Below are 22,790 nucleotides of genomic sequence, written 5' to 3' on the forward strand. Positions count from 1 at the left end.
TGATGACAATGGTCTACAATTGCTTGTGCTAATGGCTGCACACCTCTGAATACACGAAAAAACCACCGAAATACACCCTGAATTATGTGCTATGTGACTTATATCTCCATAAACGTGTTATTTAAAAAAATAGAGCAAAACTTCCCACTGAGATGAGAGAAAAGTGGCATCATTAAGATAAACCAAAAGCAAGGAAGGAGAGAAAAAATGGAATAAAGGAAAGCATAAAATAAAATGTTAGACATAAGTCCAAATATATACACACACATATATAAATGGCTGAAAATGTTTTAAATACAAATACGTGCTATTTGGAGACACACTTAAAACATAAGAATATAGAAAAGGTAAAAACAAAAGGATGAAAAAAAATCAGTAAACATAACTCAATCAAAGCCGTTATAGCTATATTATTATCACAGCAGAGACTTAAAGTAAAAAAATTACTAAGATAAAGGTCAATTCATAATGTTAAACCATTCAATTTATGAGGAATAATAATTTAAATTGTGTGTAATTCTTTATCTTCCTTGTCTGTCTCTCCCAACGAGATGAGGCATTTTTGTCTCGTGTTCTCTTGAAATATCTCTAGCAACTAGAACAGTTCCTGGCACACAGACACACTTAAACATTAGCTGAATAAATTGATACATAGCCCCAAGATACAAAAAGCAACAGCTGACAGAATAATGACGAATAAATTGAAAGAATAATAAGTAAAAACAGACAAATCCATAATTATAGTGGGAGACAGATCAGTAAGGATATAAAAGATTTGAACAGCATGACCTAAAAGACATACAGAAAACATCGTGCCTCACAGTAGAGGACATGTTCTTTTCAAACACAAAGAATCATTCACAGACACTGACATACACTGTACTGTACCAGTCTCACCAAATTTGAAAGGACTCAAATTTAATGGTATAACCATGAAAGTCTATGTAACTATTATACATATACATATATAATATATATATATTATATATATATATATATATATAAGATAATCAGGGAAACTTGAAATGCTTGACTATTTGGTGATAGGAAATTTGGTTAATTTTTCAAGTGTGATATAGTACTGTGGTTATATTTTTAAAAGAGCTCTAGTCTTTTAGGGATAACACAGAAATATTTAAGGATGAAATGAGATGATGCCTGCAAACTGCTTCCAAATAAGCTGGGAGTGGAAGTATAGTGCACGGAGGTGGGCAAGGGGATAGGTGAAATGAGACTGGCCATATTGGTTGAAGCCAAATGATACACAGGGAGGTGACTGGACAATTCTGGTTTTGTTTTTCATTTTCTGTAACAGAAAGTTTTTACAGACAATCTTTAAATATATATCACCTGCACCCAGCAATTATACTTTATGTATAATAGAATTATCTTCTGTAATGACAAAAAGTAGGAGGGAAATGATTTTAAGCATATAGTAATGGTGACAAAGTGATAGAACATTCATACAATGGAATATTATGTAAACATGAAAACAAAGAATAAAGTTCTAGACGTACTGCCCGTGAAAGATTGCTAAGAATTATTGTCAAGATGTATAAAAATAAGGTGGCACAAAGTATGTTTAATGTACTGTGCATTGTATGTTTTTAAAAAAGGGGGAACAGGAAATAAGAATCTCTAATCACAACTGCTTTTAAACACACAAAGAAAGGCCAGAAGGCTACAGAATAATAAGAGCAGGGTTACTGGGCAGTGGGGGAGGGCATGATGGGAAATGAGCAGGTGGGAGATAAGTTTGGGAGGGAAAATTTTTATCACACACCTTTATACTTTCTGGGTTTTGAGTTATGGGAGAGTATTATCAATTTGAAAATTAGATTAAAAAAACTTAAAATAGCCTCAGAAAACCGTGACATATTTGTAGTAGTAACTGGAGAGAAATTTGTAAGAGGATGTAAAAGAGAAAAAGCTGGAAATGAGTTAAGCACTCAAGAAATTAGGGGGGAGAAATCAAATTAAAGCTGAAAAAAGTAGAAGGAAGGAAAAGAACGATTAGCCTGGAAATAAATACAATAGAAAACAAATATTGAATTGCTACAGAAGCTCAACAGAGCTGAAATTAGTTCTTGGAAAATAAAACTAATAAAACTGACCAGCCTCTCAAGACTGACCAGTAACAAAACCTGTGGGTGCTGTTGAGTCACTTAGTCATGTCCAACTCTTTGAGACCCTATGGACTGTTGCTGCCAGGCTCCTCTGTCCATGGGATTCTGCCATTTCCTTTTCCAGGGGCTCTTCCCCACCCAGGGACTGAATGTGCATCTCCTGCTTGGCAGGTGGATTCTTTACCACTGAGCCACTTGGGAAGCCCCATACTTCCTTTAGCATTTTCCAAACTCATTACACTCCAGGGTTTTCCCTATGGTATGCATTGTGGTGTGATATACTCTAATATAGCTGTTTTATGGACAAAGGTTTTCCACATTCATAAGGTTTCTCCTCTGTGTGAATTCTCAGGTGTATTCCAAGAGCTGAGTTTTGGCTAAAAGCCTTCCCACATTCACTGCACTCACAGGGTTTCTCTCCTGTGTGAATTCTCTGGTGTGCACTGAGATCTGACTTCTGGGGAGAAGGTCTTTGCACCCTCACTGCATTTTTAGGATTTTACACCTGTGTGAATTCTCTGATGTACTCTGAGGACGGAATTACATGCAAGAGGAATAACCTGAAAAGAGGAATCTAATTACAGATGCTACAACAGTTAGAACTGGACATGGAACAACAGACTGGTTCCAAATAGGAAAAGGAGTACATTAAGGCTGAATGTTGTCACCCTGCTTATTTAACTTATATGCAGAGTACATCATGAGAAATGCTGGGCTGGAAGAAGTACAAGCTGGAATTAAGATTGCTGGGAGAAATATCAATAACCTCAGATATGCAGATGACACCACCCTTATGGCAGAAAGTGAAGAACTAAAGAGACTCTTCAAAAGCAGAGACATTACTTTGCTGACTAAGGTCCGTCTAGTCAAGGCTATGGTTTTCCTGTGGTCATGTATGGATGTGAGTGTTGGACTGTGAAGAAAGCTGAGTGCCGAAGAATTGAAGCTTTTGAACTGTGGTGTTGGAGAAGACTCTTGAGAGTCCCTTGGACTGCAAAGAGATCCAACCAGTCCATTCTGAAGGAGATCAGCCCTGGGATTTCTTTGGAAGAAATGATGCTAAAGCTGAAACTCCAGTACTTTGGCCACCTCATGCGAAGAGTTGACTCATTGGAAAAGACTCTGATACTGGGAGGGATTAGGGGCAGGAGAAGGGGACGACAGAGGATGAGATGGCTGGATGACATCACTGACTCAATGGACGTGAGTCTGAGTGAACTCTGCGAGTTGGTGATGGACAGGGAGGGCTGGTGTGCTGCGATTCATGGGGTCGCAAAGAGTCGGACATGACTGAGTGACTGAACTGACTGACTGACTGAAAGAGCCTCTTGATGAAAGTGAAAGAGGAGAGTGAAAAAGTATGGTTAAAGCTCAACATTCAGAAAACTAAGATAATGGCATCCGGTCCCATCACTTCATGGCAAATAGATGGGGAAACAGTGGAAATAGTGGCTTATTTTATTTTGGGGGGCTCCAAAATCACTGCAGATGGTGACTGCAGCCATGAAATTAAAAGACGCTTGCTCCTTGGAAGGAAAGTTATGACCAACCTAGACAGCGTATTAAAAAGCAGAGACCTTTGTCAACAAAGGTCCATCTAGTCAAGGCTATGGTTTTTCCAGTGGTTGTGTATGGATGTGAGAGTTGGACTATAAAAAAAGCTGAGGGCAAAAGAATTGATGCTTTTGAACTGTGGTGTTGGAGAAGGCTCTTGAGAGTCCCTTGGACTGCAAGGAGATCCAACCAGTCCATTCTGAAGGAAATCAGCCCTGGGTGTTCACTGGAAGGACTGATGCTGAGGCTGATACTCTAATACTTTGGCCACCTGATGGGAAGAGCTGACTTATTTGAAAAGACACTGATGCTGGCAAAAACTGAGGGCAGGAGGAGAAGGGGACAACGGAGGATGAGATGGTTGGATGGCATCACCAACTCAGTGGACATGGGTTTGGGTGGACTCCAGGAGTTGGTGATGGACAGGGAGGCCTGGTGTGCTGCAGTTCATGGGGTCTCAAAGAGTTGGACACAACTGAGCAACTGAACTGAACTGACAGAGATTAGAAGGAAATAAGCACCTTTATACCAAGAAATTGGAAAAAGGAGACAAACTAGACCGATTTCTAGAAAATATACTAAAACTGACCCAAGTAGAAATAAAAAAACTTTGAATATTCCTAAAACTACTAAAATAAATGAATCATAAGTAAAAATCTTCCTACAAAGAAAACCTAGACCAAGATGATTTTCCAGGTGAATTCAAGCAAACATGTAAGAATAAAATATCACAATCTTACACAATCTTCAGAATATAGAAAAAGTGAACATTTTTTGACTGATTTTTCGAAGCTAGCATAACCTTGTCTAAAGCATAAGGACAGTACTAGAAGGGAAAACTAAGGTCACTCTCTCTCAGGAGAGACATACAAGATCCTTAAAAACATCACAAACTGAGTCCAACAAGGTAAAAAAAGGATACTCAAAGATAATACATATGAACTTCCCTGGTGGTCCAGTGGTTGAGAATCCACCTATCAACACAGGGACAGGGGTTTGATTCCTGGTCCGGGAAGATTCCACCTGTCTTGGGGCAACTGGGCCTGTGTACCACACTAGAGAGTAGCCCCAACTCGTTGAACCTAGAAAAAAGCCAGCATGCAGCAACGAAGACCCAGTGCATCCAAAAATAAATAACTAATAGTATTTTTTTAAAGATATTTTTAAAACTAGATGCATCTCAGGAAAGCAAAATTGGTTTAACATTAGAAAATCAATAAATAACTTAATGTCAAATCACAGATACACAGAACAAACCGATGGTTATCAGTGAGGAGATGAAAGGGTGAGCAATATAGGGGCAGAGGATTAAGAGGTACAAACTATAATGTATAAATAAACCACAAGGATATACTGAACAACACAGGGAATACAGCCAATATTTTATAATAACTATAAATGGAGTATAACCTTTAAAAATTGTGAATCATTATACTGTACTGTATAATTTACATAATTCATAATCAAGGATATTTTAATTAAAAATTTTGGGGTTGGGAGGGAGACTCAGGAGGGAGGGGATGTATATGCACATACAGCTGATTCACTTTGTTTCACAGCAGAACTAACACATGATAAAGCAATTATATTCCAATTAAAATTTTTTTAATTTTTTTAAAATAAAAGCAAAAAAAAAAATCTCTGATTGTAAAAAAGAAGCTAACAATGGTTACCTTTCTACAGGGATAGAAACAGAGTGATGAGGGGAAAGTGTGTTAAGACTTTTCTCTGTACACTTTGTAAAGCATTTCTATATTAGAGCTATGAAAATTCATACCTATTCAAAAATTCAATATAAAAAATTTTCTAAGTGTGAAAAAAATCCAAGAAGTCAGAAAGAGAACAGAACTGAAAGGAAGAAGAAGGAAATAAATGATAAAATAGTGATGTTCCCCTTCACGGATCACTGCCTTGTCATGGAAAAGGGCCCTGTGTAAGTTGGAGACGCCATGAGCCAATCCATGCAGGGCCACCCAAGGGCACAGGTCATAGTGAAGAGTTCTGACAAAATGTGGTCCACTAGAGAAGGAAATGGTAACTCATTCTGGTATTCTTGCCTGGAGAACCTCATGGACAGTATGAAAAGGCAGAAAGATATAACATCAGAAGACGAGCCCTCCCCTAGGTCAGAAGGTGTCCAATATGCTACTGGGGAAGAGCAGAGGGCAATTACCAATAGCTCCAGAAAGAATGAAGCAGCTGGACCAAACTGGGAATGACGCTCAGCTGCGGATATGTCTGGTGGTGAGAGTCAAATCTGATGCTGTAAAGAACAATAGTGCATAGGAATCTGGAATGTTAGGTCCATGAATCAAGGTAAACTGGATGTGGTCTAGCAGGAGATAGCAAAATTGAGCATTGATGACTTCAGTTCAGTTCAGTAGCTCAGCTGTGTCCGACTCTTTGTGACCCCATGAACTGCAGCATGCCAGGCCTCCCTGTCCATCACCAACTCCCGGAGTTCACTCAAACTCATGTCCAGTGAGTCGGTGATGCCATCCAGCCATCTCATCCTCTGTCGTCCCCTTCTCCTCCTGCCTGCCCCTAATCCCTCCCAGCATCAGTCTTTTCCAATGAGTCAACTCTTTGCATGAGATGGCCAAATTACTGGAGTTTCAGCTTTAGCATCATTCCTTCCAAAGAAATCCCAGGACTAATCTCCTTTAGAATGGACTGGCTGGATCTCCTTGCAGTCCAAGGGACTCTCAAGAGTCTTCTCCAACACCACAGTTCAAAAGCATCAATTCTTCAGTGCTCAGCTTTCTTCACAGTCCAACTCTCACATCCATACATGACTACTGGAAAAACCATAGCCTTGACTAGACGGACTTTTGTTTGCAAACTAATGTCTCTGCTTTTTAATATGCTATCTAGGTTGGTCATAACTTTCCTTCCAAGGAGTAAGCGTCTTTTAATATCATGGCTGCAATCACCATCTGCAGTGATTTTGGAGCCCCCCAAAATAAAGTCTGACACTGTTTCCACTGTTTCCCATCTATTTCCCATTAAGTGATGGGACCAGATGCCATGATCTTAGTTTTCTGAATGTTGAGCTTTAAGCAAACTTTTTCACCCTCCTCTTTCACTTTCATCAAGAGGCTTTTTTGTTCCTCTTGACTTTCTGCCATAAGGGTGGTGTCATCTGCATATCTGAGGTTATTGATATTTCTCCTGGTAATCTTGATTCCAGCTTGTGCTTCTTTCAGCCCAGCGTTTCTCATGATGTATTCTGCGTATAAGTTAAATAAGCAGGATGACAATATACAGCCTTGACGTCCTCCTTTTCCTATTTGGAACCAGTCTGTTGTTCCATGTCCAGTTCTAACTGTTGCTTCCTGACCTGCATATAGGTTTCTCAAGAGGCAGGTCAGGTGGTCTGTATTCCCATCTCTTTCAGGATCTTCCACAGTTTAGTGTGATCCACACAGTCAAAGGCTTTGGCATAGTCAATAAAGCAGAAGTAGATGTTTTTCTGGAATTCTCTTCCTTATTCCATTGTCCAGCAGATGTTGGCAGTTTGATCTCTGGTTCCTCTGCCTTTTCTAAAACCAGCTTGTGGAGAAGGAAATGGCAACCCACTCCAGTAATCTTGCCTGGAAAGCACCATGTACAGAGGAGCCTGGCAGGCTACAGTCCATGGGGTCACAAGAGTCAGACACAACTTAGCGACTAAACCATCCACCACTACAAAGTGAACATATGCCTAAAGATAATGTGTGAAAAGGATATTTGCCATATACTAGCTAGTTTTTTGGTGGGAGGGTGGGAGTCAAGGAAGACTTGGGGTCATTTTTTCATCAACTTCCATTTTATACTTTTTATAATGACCGTTTTTTGTTTACTAATACTGTAAAACTATGAAAATGAATAAAATACTAAAAGTTTCATATATAAAAAAATAAAACCAGCTTGAACACCTGGAAGTTCACGGTTCCCATACTGCTGAAGCCTGGCTTGGAGAATTTTGAGCATTGATGTCTTAGGTATCAGTGAACTAAAATGGACAGGAATGGGAGAATTTAATTCTGATGATACAGATGACCACTGTATCTACTAACTACTGTAGGGAGGAAGAACTGGAGTAGTCCTCATAATCAACAAGAGTCTGAAATTCAGTACTTGGGTGTGGTCTTAAAAACAACAGAATAATCTCGGTTCATTTCCAAGGCAAACCATTCAACATCACAGTAATTCAAGCTTATGCACCAACCACTGACGCAAAAGAAGCTGAAGTTGACTGGTTCTAGGAAGACCTACCACACCTTCTAGAACCAACACCAAAAAAGATGTCTTTTTCATCATAGGGGATTGGAATGCAAAAGTAAGTTAAGAGATACCTGGAATAAGAGGCAAGTTTGGCCTTGGAGTACAAAGTGAAGCAGGGTTAAAGCTAACAGCGTTTTGTCAAGAGAATATGCTGGTCACAGCAAATACCCTTTTCCAACAATACAAAAGAAGACTCGACCATGGACATCACCAGATGGTCAACACTGAAATCAGACTGATTATGTTCTTTGCAGCCAAAGACAGAGAAGCTCTATACAGTCAGCAAAAACAAAACCTGGAACTGACTGTGGCTCAGATCATGAGCTCCTTATTGCAAAATTCAGGCTTAAATTGAAGAAAGTAAGGAAAACCACTAGGCCATTGAGGCATGACCTAAATCAAATCCCTTATGATTTTACAGTGGAAGTGAAAAATAGATTCAAGGGATTACACCTGATAGAGTGCCTGAAGAACTATGGACAGAGGTTTGCAACATTGTACAAGAGGTGGTGACCAAAACCATCCCAAAGAAAAAGAAAGGCAAGAAGGCAAAGTAGTTGTCTGAGGAGGCTTTACAAACAGCTGAGGAAAGAAGAAAATCAAAAGGTAAGGGAGAAAGGGAAATTTATACCCAACTGAATGCAGACAAATAGCTGTGAAAAGAAGAGAAGCAAAAAACAAAAAAAAGGAAAGATATACCCATTTGAATGTAGAGTTCCAAAGACTATCAAGGCAAGATGAGAAAGCCTTCCTCGATGATCAGTGCAAAGAATAGAGAAAAACAATAGAATGGGAAAGACTAGAGATCTCTCCAAGAAAATTAGAGATACCAAGGCAGCATTTCACGCAAAGATGGGCACCATAAAGGACAGAAATGGTATGGGCTTAACAGAAGCAGAAGATATTAAGAAGAGGTGGCAAGAATACACAGAAGAACTGTACAAAAAAGATCTTAATGATCCAGATAACCACGATGCTGTGATCACTCCCCTAGAGTCAGACATCCTGGAATGTGAAGTCAAGAGGGCATTAGGAAGCATCATTATGAACAAAGCTAGTGGAGGCGATGGAATTCCAGTTGAGCTGTTTCAAATCCTAAAAGATGATGCTGCGAACGTGCTTCACTCAGTATGTCAGCAAATTTGGAAAACTCAGCAGTGGCCACAGGATGGGAAAAGGTCAGTTTTCATTCCAATCCTAAAGAAGGGCAATGCCAAAGAATGTTCTAACTGCCATACAAATGTGCTCATTTCATATGTTAGCATATGCTCAAAATCCTTCAATCTAGGCTTCAGCAGTATGCGAACCAAGAATTTACAGAAGCATAAGCTGGGTTTTGAAGAGGCAGGGGAACCAGAGATCAAATCGCCAACATTTGCTGGGTCATGGAGAAAGCAAGGGAGTTCCATAAAAATATCTGCTTCAGCTTCAGTGACTACACTAAAGCCTTTCACTGCATGGATTACAACAAAGTGTGGAAAACTCTTAAAGAGATAGGAATACCTGACCACCTTACCTGTCTCCTGAGAAACCTGTATGTGGGTCAAGAAGCAATAGTTAGAACCAGACACAGAACAATGACTGGGTCTTAATTCAGAAAGGAGTACAAGGCTGTATATTGTCACCTTGCTTATTTAACTTATATGCAGAGTACATCATGCAAAATGCTGAGTTGGATGAATCATAAGCTAGAATCAAGATTGCTTAGTGAAGCAATCCCATTGCTGGGCAGACACACCGAGGAAACCAGAATTGAAAGAGACACGTGTACCCCAATGTTCATCGCAGCACTGTTTATAATAGCCAGGACATGGAAACAACCTAGATGTCCATCAGCAGATGAGTGGATAAGAAAGCTGTGGTACATATACACAATGGAGCATTACTCAGCCATTAAAAAGAATACATTTGAATCAGTTCTAATGAGGTGGATGAAACTGGAGCCTATTATACAGAGTGAAGTAAGCCAGAAAGAAAAACACCAATACAGTATACTAACACATATATATGGAATTTAGAAAGATGGTAATGATAACCCTGTATGCGAGACAGCAAAAGAGACACAGATGTTTAGAACAGACTTTTGGACTCTGTGGGAGAGGGAGGGGTGGGATGATTTGGGAGAATGGCATTGAAACATGTATACTATCAGGTAAGAAATGAATTGCCAGTCTATGTTCGATACAGGATACAGGATGCTTGGAGCTGGTGCATGGGGATGACCCAGAGAGATGATATGGGGTGGGAGGTGGGTTCAGGATTGGAAACGCATGTACACCTGTGGCTGATTCATGTCAATGTATGGCAAAACCAATACAGTATTGTAAAGCAAAATAAAGTAAAAATAAAAATTAAAAAAAAAAAAGATTGCTGGGTGAAATATCAACAATGTCAGTATGCGGATGACACCACTCTAACAGCAGAAAGTGAACAGGAACTAAGGGTGAAATAGGACAGTGAAAAAGCTGGCTTGAAACTCAACATTAAAAAAACTAAGACCATGGCATCCAGCCCCATTACTTCATGGCAAACAGATGGGGGAGAAAATGGAAGCAGTGACAGATTTCACTTTCCTGTGCTCCAAAATCACTGCGGACAGTGACTACAGCCATGAAATTAAAAGACGTTTGCTCCTTGGAAGAAAAGCTATGACAAATTTAGACAGTGTCTTATAAAGCAGAGACGTCACTTTGCCAACAAAGGCCTGGATAGTCAAAGCTATGGTTTTTCCAGCAATTATGTATGGATGTGAGAGTTGGACCATAAAGAAGGCTCAACGCCAAAGAATTAATGCTTCTGAATTGTGGTGCTGGAGAAGACTCTTGAGAATCTCTTGGACTGCAAGGAGATCAAACCAGTCAGTCCTAAAGGAAATCAACCCTGAATATTCATTGGAATGACTGTTGCTGAAACTGAAGCTCCAATTCTCTGGCCACCTGACGAGAAGAGCTGACTCACTGGAAAAGACCCTAATGCTGGGAAAGACTGAGGGCAGGAGAAGTGGGCGACAGAGAATGAAGTGGTTGGATGGCAATACTGACTCAATGGACATGAATTTGAGCAAATTCTGGGAGATAGTGAAAGACAGAGAAGCTTGGCGTCCTACAGTCCATGGGGTCACAGAGTCAGACACAGCTTAGTGAAGAAAACAAAATGAAGATGTTAATGAAATAGTAATTAGTGGTAACAATTATTCACCATTGTTAATGTGCTTACTGCTACTGCATTGTACACTTAAAAATTGTTAAAATGGCAACTTTTAATGTTTGTTTTACTATAACTTAAAAAGCAATAATTAAAAATAAATGAAGAATGCCTTTATGTTAAAAAGACATTTAAAAAATGGGCAATGTACCCAATTCACCAATATCTGCATTCCTGATAACCCGGTGATTCTAGTAGGTATTTCCCTGGAGAATCTCTTCCCCATTCACAATGCGGTCTACATAAAGGGCAGTAGAGTTGAAATCCAACTGTTCCTCAATAGAGGAATGGATAAGTAAACAATGAAACACAATGCAGCCATTAAAATCATTGAACTGGATCTCCATGTCACACCACAGAACGGTAAATACCTCCATTAGTGAAAAAGCAGAACTATGCTGATGATAATTTTAAAACACAAAACTATGCATGTTGCCTGTGATATGCGTGAAAGTGAAAGTGAAGTTGCTCAGTCGTGTCCGACTCTTTGCGACCCCATGAACTGTAGCCAATCAGGCTCCTCTGTCCATGGAATTTTTCAGAGTACTGGAGTGGGTTGCCATATCCTTCTCCAGGGGATCTTCCCAACCCAGGGATTGAACCCAGGTCCCCCGCATTGCAGGCAGACACTTTACCATCTGAGCCACCAGGGTAGCACTAATAAAAGTACAAAGCAACCACAGAGATGGTTCTGGTTGTTTCTGGAGACAAGACGAAGAAATGAGATGGTGGGCTTTAACTATATCATTAGCATTTTATTCATCTTATTAAAAAAAAACAGATCTGAAGCAAATATGGCAAAATGTTAAACATCTGTTTAACTTGTCTATGACATTATTTCCTGTATGTCTGAAATGTTTCATAATTAAACATTTTAGTGGGAAAAAATCTCAGAGCTCTCTGAAATCCTATTTAATATAAGTGAGATAGGGATCCAAATTTATTTAATTCCAGATGGCTAACCCACTGTTCCCAAACTCCATAGAAAATGCACTTTTACCAAACTCTGTGCACACTGCTCCCACCTAGGAGGCACCTGGAAGATGGAACTTCACCAGGCCAGCCCTGGAGTCGGGGATTCAGTCAGTCACTAAAGCTATTAACTTGGGGGCCCATCAAAAGCTGAAAATGAGAAGCAGTCAGATAGGAATACCATCAATTTTCTGACACCAAAACCTCCAGACTCCCCAGAAAATACGTTGTCTTTTTGCTCTAGTTATAGTAATAGTTCCCTACTCAGATCCCAGCCTTGCCCACACTCTGTTCTCATTCCTTCTATACCTCAACCTACCCTCCTTTCTACTAAGTCCACCCAGCATGTAAACCTGCTCCTACCTTAACACGTGAAACAACAAGCACAAAGTCCCACCTTCCCAAGCCCACACCCGTCCCCTTCAAATTCAGACTTCTTCAAAGACTTCCACTTTCTCACCACGGTGCTCAACACCTCAGCTTCACCAGCCCACTGAAACTGCTCTGCAGGAAACCGCCAACAACCTTTGGCACCGAGTCCAACCAAGGACTGGTCAGGGGAGGCTGCAAACAGGGCACTTACCAATCCTCATCTGGCTCCCATCCCTACCATCCAAATTTTTATTTCCATGTTTGTGTGTTGCTTTTATTAAAATAACAATTCCTATGATCGCTCACAAGCAGCTTTTAATTCTTCACTTCCTTGAGGATCGGATGCAGCCAACACCACGGGCCAGTTCCTTCTCAAGACATGTCCTTTCTATGTTCTGTGTCACCACGGTCTCCTTTCTGGCCCCTTCTTCTCGGCAGAGACCGCTTCTGCCCAGGCTTTCAGTGATGGCTTCCTTGAGCTCTGTTCCACTTTTCTCACAATATCCTATCTCTTTGGGTGGGATTTCATCCATACTACAGCTTCAATCATAACCAGTAGGTTGATGGCTCCGAACACTCTGGGTTCAATTTAGATCTCTCTCCTGAGCTGCGAACCCAGAGATCCCACAGCCTCCTCATATATATACATGGATGCCTATAGCCACTACAGTCATCCTATTCAAAACCCAAACCAACGTTTTCCTTTACCAAACCTACTGCTCTTCCCACTATACCCATCTTGGGAACGGAAACCACCATCTATCCAATTGCTCAAGCCAGAGACCTGGGACCCCTTGAATCTCTCCAATAATTCAAATGTCTTCATCTCCGGGCCACCTTGTTTTCTCACCTGGATCACTGTGACCACCTCCTCACTGGTCTCCCAATCATTTGATTCACTCCAGCCAGAGAACATCGATTTTCTAGGAATCAGTGAACTAAGATGGACTGGAATGGGTGAATTTAACTCAGATGACCATTATATCTACTACTGTGAGCAGGAATCCCTTAGAAGAAATGGAGTAGCCATCATGGTCAACAAAAGAGTCCAAAATGCAGTACATGGATGCCATCTCAAAAACAACAGAATGATCTCTGTTCGTTTCCAAGGCAAACCATTCAATATCATGGTAATCCATGACTATGCCCCAACCAGTAACACTGAAAAAGCTGAAGTTGAATGGTTCTATGAAGAACTACAAGACCTTCTAGAACTAACACCCCAAAAAGAATGTCCGTATCATATAGGGGACTGGAATGCAAAAGTAGGAAGTCAAGAAAGGAGTAACAGACAAATTTGTCCTTGGAGTACAGAATGAAGAAGGGGAAAGGCTAATAGAGTTCTGCCAAGAGAACGCACTGGTCATAGCAAACACCCTCTTCCAACAACACAAGAGAAGACTCTACACATGGACATCACCAGATGGTCAACACCGAAATCAGATTGATTATATTCTTTGCAGCCAAAGAAGGAGAAGCTCTATACAGTCAGCAAAAACAAGACCAGGAGCTGACTGTGGCTCAGATCAAGAACTCCTTATTGCCAAATTCAGACTTAAATTGAAGAAAGTGGGGGAAACCACTAGACCATTCAGGTATGACCTAAATCAAATCCCTTATGACTATACAGTGGAAGTGAGAAATAGATTTAAGGGGCTAGATCTGATAAGAGTGTCTGATGAAGTATGGACAGAGGTTCATGACACTGTACAGGAGACAGGGATCAAGACCATCCCCAAGAAAACGAAATGCAAAAAGGCAAAATGGCTGTCTGAGGAGGCCTTACAAATAGCTGTGAAAAGAAGAGAAGCCAGAAGCAAAGGAGAAAAGGAAAGATATAAGCATCTGAATGCAGAGTTCCAAAAGAATAGCAAGGAGAGATAAGAAAGCCTTCCTCAGCAATCAATGCAAAGAAATAGAGGAAAACAACAGAATGGGAAAGACTAGAGATCTCTTCAAGAAAATTAGAGATACCAAGGGAACATTTCATGCAAAGGTAGGCACAATAAAGGACAGAAATGGTATGGACCTAACATAAGCAGAAGATATTAAGAAGATATTAAGAATACACAGAAGAACTGTACAAAAAAGATCTTCACGACCCAGATAATCATGATGGTGTGATCACTCACATTCAACTAGAGCCAGATATCCTGGAATGTGAAGTCAAGTGGGTCTTAGGAAGCATCACCACAAACAAAGCTAGTGGAGGTGATGGAATTCCAGTTGAGCTATTTCAAATCCTAAAAGATGATGCTGTGGAAGTGCTGCACTCAATATGTCAGCAAATTTGGAAAACTCAGCAGTGGCCACAGGACTGGAAAAGGTCAGTTTAGAATGCTCAAACTACCGCACAATTGCATTCATCTCACACGCTAGTAAAGTAATGCTCAAAATTCTCCAAGCCAGGCTTCAGCAATATGTGAACCGTGAACTCTCAGATGTTCAAGCTGGTTTTAGAAAAGGCAGAGGAGCCAGAGATCAAATTGCCAACATCTGATGGATCATGGAAAAAGCAAGAGAGTTCCAGAAAAACATCTACTTCTGCTTTATTGATTATGCCAAAGCCTTTGACTGTATGGATCACACTAAACTGTGGAAGATTCTGAAAGAGATGTGAGTACCAGACCACTTGACCTGCCTCTTGAGAAACCTGTATGCAGGTCAGGAAGCAACAGTTAGAACTGTACATGGAACAACAGACTGGTTCCAAATCGGGGGAGTACATCAAGGCTGTATATTGTCATCCTGCTTATTTAACTTATATGTAGAGTACATCATGAGAAACACTGGGCTGGATGAAGCACAAGGTGGAATCAAGACTGCCAGGAGAAATATCAATAACATCCAATATGCAGATGACACCACCCTTATGGCAGAAAGCAAAGAAGAACTAAAGAGCCTCTTGATGAAAGTGAAAGAGGAGAGTGAAAAAGTTGGCTTAAAGCTCAATGTTCAGAAAACTCTGATCATGGCATCCAGTCCCATCACTTCATGGCAAATAGATGGGGAAACAGTGGCTGACTTTATTTTGGGGGGCTCCAAAATCACTGCAGATGATGATTGCAGCCATGAAATTAAAAGACACTTGCTCCTTGGAAGGAAAGTTATGACCAACCTAGACAGCATATTAAAAAGCAGAGATATTACTTTGTCAACAAAGGTCGGTCTAGTCAAGGTTACGGTTTTTCCAGTAGTCATGTATGGATGTGAGAGTTGGACTATAAACAAAGCTGAGCGGCAAAGAATTGATGCTTTTGAACTGTGGTGTTGGAGAAGACTCTTGAGAGTCCCTTGGACTGCAAGGAGATCCAGCCAGTCTGTTCTAAAGAAGATCAGTCCTGGGTGTTCATTGGAGGGACTGATGTTGAAGCTGAAACTCTAGTACTCTGGCCACCTGATGTGAAGAGCTGACTCATTTGAAAAGACCCTGATGCTGGGAAAGATTGAGGGCAGGAGGAGAAGGGGACAAACAGAGGATGAGATGGTTGGATGGCATCACCGAGTCAGTGGACATGGGTTTGGGTAGACTCCGGGAGTTGGTGATGGACAGGGAGGCCTGGCATGCTGCAGTTCATGGGGTCGCAAAGAGTCCAACACGACTGAGCGACTGAACTGAACTGAAGCAGAGAAAGCCGTCAAAACCAACAGTGAATTTGTCAGCATCTGCTCAAAAGATCAGGCTGGCAGAAAGTTCATTCGGGTTTTTTCTAGGACAGCTTATGCGAAAACCTGAATGAACTTTTTGGCCAACCCAATACTTCATTGGTTTCCCCTTTTTCAGATTGTCCAAACTCCTCAACACAGGTGCAGAGCTTAGTGTGACGTGACTTGTCCCCTAGCGACTGCCCAGCCTCACCTCCCGTAGTTCCCTCCAGTCAGTGCACAGCTATCAATCTCTCCCATCTCCAAGCATTTTGAATTCCATGAACCTTCCACCTGGAACACCCTCTCCTTCCCATTCCTACAGTGGCTGGAATAACTCCTCATCCTTCTACTGCCAGTTCAAAGGTCACCTTCCCCAGAGGTCTCCCCTCGACCTGGGTTAGTTCTTTGTGTGTTCCCCTATGAAAAATACCTCACCCATCAGAGAGTCTGCCTGTGTGCTGTGGCTATTTGTATAATGTCTGTCTCCTGACAGCAAAACTAGGTCTCTCGGTCAGCATTTCCTCTCCAGTTGTCTGTCATAGTGCTTGGCACAGGGCACACTGTCAGTAGCTATGAGGAAAGTGAAGTCTTTGCCTTCAGTTCTCAGTGTTACGGAACATACAAACAAGTAAAGAAATATATAGAACACAATGAAGTAAGTGCTATAATAGATTATATATGTGTGTGGGTGCTGTGGATTGCTGTCATCTGAATGTCTGTGTCTCCCTAACATTTGTAGGTTGAAATCCTCATGCCCACTGTGATGGTATCAGGAGAGGGTTCTGTCAGAGATGCTTAGCTCATGAGGTTGGAGCCCTCACGAATGGGATTAATACTCTTATGAAAGAGACCCCACAGAGCTCCTTTGTGAGGATACAAGAAGTCTGGGACTGGAAGAGGGTCCTCACCCAACCTTACTGGCACCCCAGTCTCAGACTTCAGCTTCCAGAACTTGAGAAATAAATTTCTGATGTTTATAAGCTACCTAGCCTGTGGTAGTTTGTTACAGCAGCCCAAATAGGCTAAGATGTGGATATATGTGGATGCGGATGTACTGATTTATGAAGCACTGAAAGAACACAATGAACTTTCTGGGCTAGCCAAGAAAGGTCACAAAAAATACAGTGACATTTGAAATGGTTCATCATTCATTCAGTGAATAATCTCTGGGCATCTACTTGGTGCCAGGCACTGTGGAAGACACTGAGGATACAGCAGAAAATAAGACAGTCAGATATTGTCCCTGACTTCCTGGAGCTTATTCTAGTGGGGATAGACAAAGAAATTAAACCCAAACAATAAGCTAATTTCAGGAAACGACACATGCTTTGAAGAATGTAAAACACCACAGGAGTTTACCAGGATGAAGGCAGAAGAGTGTGTGTGTCTGTGTGCCTGTCAGGTCTCCCTGTGGAGGTGTCACAGGGATATATAATCCAAATGAGAGGATGGAGACAGCCATTCAGAGATCTCTAGGCAGAGGAAACAGACCCAGTGGTTCAAAAGACAGGAAGAGGGACTTCCCTGGTGGTCCAGTGATAAGACTGTGCTCCCAATGCTGGGGGCCTGGGTTCAGTCCTTGTTTGGGAAAACTAGATCCCACATGCCCCAACTAAGTTCCAGTACAGCCAAATAAACAAATAGTTTTTAAAAAACAAACAACAACAAAAAATCAAAGGGCAGGAAGAAGAGCAGTGGGACAGAAATGCAGTAAGATTTTATATATCTAACCCAGACCCTGTCCTGGAGTTCCAGAATTAGAGAGCCAACTACCAACTGACCATCACCACTGGGAGATCTACTAGGCATTTTGAACTTCATATGTCCAACACCAGCCTACTTTACTCCTCCACATCCGTTCCCTCCCACTTAACTAAATGATAATTCCATTTTTCCAGCTGCTCAAGCTAAAGGCCCTGGAATCATTGTGGACTCCCCCTCACATCCAATCCTTCAACAAATCTTATTGGCTCTATCTTCAAAATCTGCTTCAAAAGCAGCAGAATCTGGCTGCTTTCCCCTTTCTCTGCTGCTACCACCCCAGTCTGCTCTGAAGTATTTGGGTCTTATCATTATGCCAGGCAGAATTATGGAAGGCTTTCCAGAACTCGGTAGAGAAGTGACACTTGCTCAGAGTGGTGTGTTAGAGCCAACTCGGGCCAGTTCACAAGAGCCAAGTGGTAAGTTTTCAGGAATGTTGCACTATGATTGACGTCATAGTGAAAGCATGAATTTGGCCATGGTGGGGATATTTATACCATGGATATTGGCAGACATTACACCTGGGCTCCCCCCTCCCCCACCCCACCCTACCTGGGCGATCCTAGTGTCCCACACTTACCACCACACAACTGCATGTGCAAATTTGTATTGCGTAAAGAGAACTCTTGTGTCCTGGCTCTCTACAGGCGTATATGTTTGTGAATACACATTAGATCACCTGAGGAACTTGGCCTACCAGACAGCTGCCTGCCTGAATTCCTTTAAGTACCACAACACCAGGAAACTTTGTTAAGAGGCTGTTGGAGATGATGTAGGTGAGAGATGAAGGTATGAAGCATATGAGAGAAGAGGACAGCTATGAGAGAAATGCAGAAGAATGAAGGAGCTTCATTATCGACTCTGATTCCTTTCCTCTACATCACTTCTCAGCTTTGTAATCACACGCTCATTTTTGTGATTCTTTAACCTCTGCCTTCCTCTCCTGCCTGCAGTCCATGAGGGTAGGGGCTGCATGTCTGCCCACCACTGCATCTCCAGAGTGGAGCCCAGTGCCGACTCCAGCACGACCTCACTACAGAGTCAGTAAGTGCAGAAAGGAGGACAAAGTGAAGAAGAGTCAGTAATGAAACTCAGGTGTCCAGCTTAGGGGAAAGGAGAAACACAGATAAAAGTGTGGTTGGTTGGTAGGAATGGAAATTGATACAACTTCTATGGAGAACAGTGTACGTGTGCTAATGCGCTTCAGTTGTGTCCGACTCTTTGTGACCCCATGAACTGTAGCCCACTAGGCTCCTCTATCTATGGAATTCTCCAGGCAAGAATACTGGACTGGGTTGCCATATCCTCCTCCAGGGGATCTTCCCAACCCAGGGATGGAATCCAAACCTCTTACATCTCCTTCATGGGCAGACAGGCTCTTTACCACTAGCACCACCTGGGAAGCCCAGAGAACAGTAGAGCTTCCTTAAAAACCTAAAACTACCATATGATGCACCAATCCCACCACTGGGTATACACCCTGAGAAAACCATAATTCAAAAAGACATATGCACTCCAGTGTTCAGTGCAGCACTATTTACAATAGGCAGGACATGGAAGCAGCCTCAACGTTCATCAACAGAAGAGACAAAGAAGATGTGGTACATATATACAGTGGGGTATTAGCCATAAAAAGGAACGAAACTGGGTCATTTGCAGTGATGCGGATGAACCTAGATTCTGTTATATAGAATGAAGTCAGAAAGAGAAAAACAAATACCATATATTAATGTGTATATACAGAATCTATGAAATGGTACTGATGAACCTATCTGCAGGGCAGGAATAGAGATGCAGACACAGAGAATGGACTTCTGGGCACAGTGGGGTAAGGAGTAGGTGGGATGGATTAACCGAGCAGCACTGACATGTATGCACTGCCATGTGTAAAGCAGGCAGCTGGCAGGAAGCTCCTGTACAGCGCAGGGAGCGCAGCTCGGGGCTATGCGCTCATCTAGAGGAGTGGGGCGTGGGGGCGGGGACAGAGGAGGCTCAAGAGTGGGAGCATATATGTACACATATAGCTGTTTCACGTTGTTGTAGAGCAGAACCTAATACAACATTGTAAAGCAATTATACACCAATTAAAAAAAAATAGAAGTGCCTGTGAAAATTGAGGCAGTGACGCAAAGCTGGAAATACGAGTCTTACACTTAGGGTCTAGGGCCTGGTAGACACTCTTGACTATACCACACAACCCTGCGCTCTTCCCTTAGACTCTGAGTTGTCACTGTCAGACTGTCAACGTCCCTCTCCCAAGACTCACCCGAACTTCAGCCTCCCGGGGCCTCCCATTGAGGTCACACTTGGACCCATTGCCATAGGTCTGGCTGTGGTAGCGTTTCAGGCGATGCTGCTTGGAGGCCTGGGGAGGACATCAGGCATGAGGCAGGGGTTTGAGAAAGACAGCAAGGAGGAAGAAAAGGAGCACTCGCTCCTAAGACGAAGCCCAGAGAAGCACGCCAGTTAATCCTGCCCCTCCCCTTCTCGACAGAGCTCTCAGTCTGCAGCCCAGACCCCTTCCTCTCCCAGTCCCGCACCCCTGCCACCTTTGCTGTTTCATCATCCCAGTCGAAGGCGGATTGGTAGTAGCCAAGATAGAGGACTTCACCTTTGATCTCTGAATCTGCAAGAGAGAGCACAGTGAAGCACTGTTACCCTGTTCTCAGAGGACTGGGAGGGAAGGGAACTGGGGAGGCAGGTCACCTTCCATGACAGGTTTCTGAGGGCTTAGGGAAAACATAGGTGGAACTCACCTTCCATATGGTACTGCTGGATGTGGCGTCCATAACAGAATTCATATGTCCACCAGTCCTTGGTCTGACAATAAAAGAAAAAAGAACTGTCAGGGGGATGGAATGCAGACATCTCTTCTTGGAAACCAAAATCTCTCCTGGCCTCAAAACACATAACCACTGATTTACTTCTCATCTCCTCCTTATTCTTAATCCTCCAGATTCTTGGTGAGGAGGGCTCTTTGTCTTCTGTAACTTGGAGAGAGACTTCTACAGCCTAGTTGGTTTACTACTCTCCTCTTTCTAAATATTAAAAAAAAAATTTTTTTTTATTTGTCAATTTTTTTTTAATCCTTCTTTGTTGTCCATAAAGATAAGAAATCATGATATCCTTGAAGCACTCAGACGAGGGAAACATGGAATATCAAAGTATTAATTGATCTTCCTTGTACTGTTTTAGTTACTGTGGATACAGCTGTGAACAAGATAAATTCTCTGATTTCACAGACTTACATTCTAGTACTAGGATTCAGACCAAAAATAAACAAACTGATAATTCAGTTAATAATTTCAGGTCATGAAAAGTTGCCATGATGAAAATAAAACAGGACACTGGGCAGAGAGTGACAGGGAAAGGGGTGACTTAACCAGGAAAGTTTCTCTAAGGGAGTACCCCTACTGCCTCAGCCTGACCCCTTTAAGCACCTCAATATTAGCTTAATCTTTATTCTGAGATTTTCTATCCTAACACTCCTCTATAATCAGCAAAGTATCATCATTGGTTACAGGATTCTTTGCTTTTTTCCTGTCTGTACAATATGCCTGCTCCTTCAATGGCCTTCTTAACACCTACAGATACTCTGATCACTCCTCATTCACAGACACACTGTGAATAGATAACAAGTTCCCAAATAGATAACTAGTTTCCATGCCCTCCTTCCCTCTATCCCAGTTCCTTTCACCTTCAGCAGGCAGGGAGCATCTTTCATCGGGCTCAACAACTCAGGGATCCCAGGCCCTTGGTAAGCAGGTGCCTCCTCCTCCCTTTCACGCTGGAAGTGAATAGCTCCAGCTGGCAGGCGACATTCATAGCGCTGCTTGTACTTAGAGGAGACAATCACCACGTCCGAAGCTTGGCTCTGGGAAAGAAGTGGGGGTCGGGGGACAGGGAGGCAAACAGAGGTTTGGGATCAGGGAGAACAACGAGATCCCTCTTCACATAATGGGGAGGAGTCCAGTCAAGACAGAGTGAGCCACAAGTCCTCCAGCGGTGTTCAGCGGGTGAGGGGAGAGGGCACTCCCACTTTTTCACAGGGGAGGAGTCTGAGTGTTTCAATAGGGAACTGGGACCTGAAGTTGACAGAGGGAAGCCCCACCCCTCCCAGTCCCTGGCCCCAAGGGAATGGGTCTTTGACTACGATCTTCAGGAATCCTCATAAAACCGCTGCTTACTCTTCCCGATTCTCCTTAGGCTTCCGCCACAAACTCCACAGCTGCCCTTTTTCCTCTACCTTCTCCTTCCCTTTCTGCCCAGGACCCTTGCCCCTTTACGCCTCCTCACCTGGCCTCCCATGACAGGCAACGGCAGTATCTCGATCCCATAACGCATCTCACTCAGCTCCTCCAGGTTCAGGCTCCCGACCCCGCCGGTCAGACTTGCGGGTAACAGGAGCCCCAGAAGTAGCAGTCCCAACAGACTGGACAGCAGCGTTTCCGCCGCCATCTTTCGTTCCCCTTCTAATCCAGAACAACTCCTTCCGCCCTAAACCTGGCGGCGGCCTCATCCCGCCCATAACGCCCCAAGGTCTTATTGGCGAAACTTTCTGTCCCTCTCACGTGCCCTATTCCCATTTGTCAACGTAGCTCTAAAGCCCACGAGGAGGTGTATCATGACAATTAGCAAAATCACTCGCTACGCGTGATTGGTTGAAGAGGCCAACCAATCACCAATGATATCGGACCCCCTCCTCCCCTCTCCCAGTTCCAGGGAGGCGCGGTCTACACGCCGGGCCCAGTTAAGCAGTTTTTTGTGTGTGTTTTTTTCTTTTCTGTTCTAGCCCAGCTGTTGTACGCATTTCTGATTGCTTTTTAAGTCATTTTTTGTACTGTGTCTGGCCGCCGCCAAGCGGACTTTGAGGTGGATGGGGGCGTG

General features: G+C 42.6%; 1 protein-coding gene across 8 annotated transcripts in view; it reads right to left on the reverse strand.

The window, feature by feature from the left end:
* OS9 (OS9 endoplasmic reticulum lectin) overlaps positions 1–22,377 on the reverse strand; it is a 35,537-nt gene extending 13,160 nt beyond the window's left edge. For 4 of the 8 annotated variants that reach the window (XM_027967513.2, XM_012174651.3, XM_004006525.3 and 1 more), the window contains exons 1-5: positions 22,200–22,377; positions 21,601–21,777; positions 20,660–20,723; positions 20,453–20,529; positions 20,170–20,268 (exon numbers count right to left, since the gene is read on the reverse strand). In XM_027967513.2, coding sequence (XP_027823314.2) covers positions 20,170–20,268; positions 20,453–20,529; positions 20,660–20,723; positions 21,601–21,777; positions 22,200–22,361 — 579 coding nt within the window. In that variant the 5' untranslated portion in view covers positions 22,362–22,377. Of the gene's footprint in view, positions 1–20,169; positions 20,269–20,443; positions 20,530–20,659; positions 20,724–21,600; positions 21,778–22,199 lie in introns of all 8 variants that reach the window. The other 4 variants (XM_060412887.1, XM_012174650.3, XM_012174652.3 and 1 more) reach the window with 1 other exon arrangement.
* Positions 22,378–22,790: the final 413 nt, after the last annotated feature.

Source organism: Ovis aries, chromosome 3 (assembly GCF_016772045.2).
Source record: "Ovis aries strain OAR_USU_Benz2616 breed Rambouillet chromosome 3, ARS-UI_Ramb_v3.0, whole genome shotgun sequence".
Classification (NCBI taxonomy): domain Eukaryota; kingdom Metazoa; phylum Chordata; class Mammalia; order Artiodactyla; family Bovidae; genus Ovis; species Ovis aries.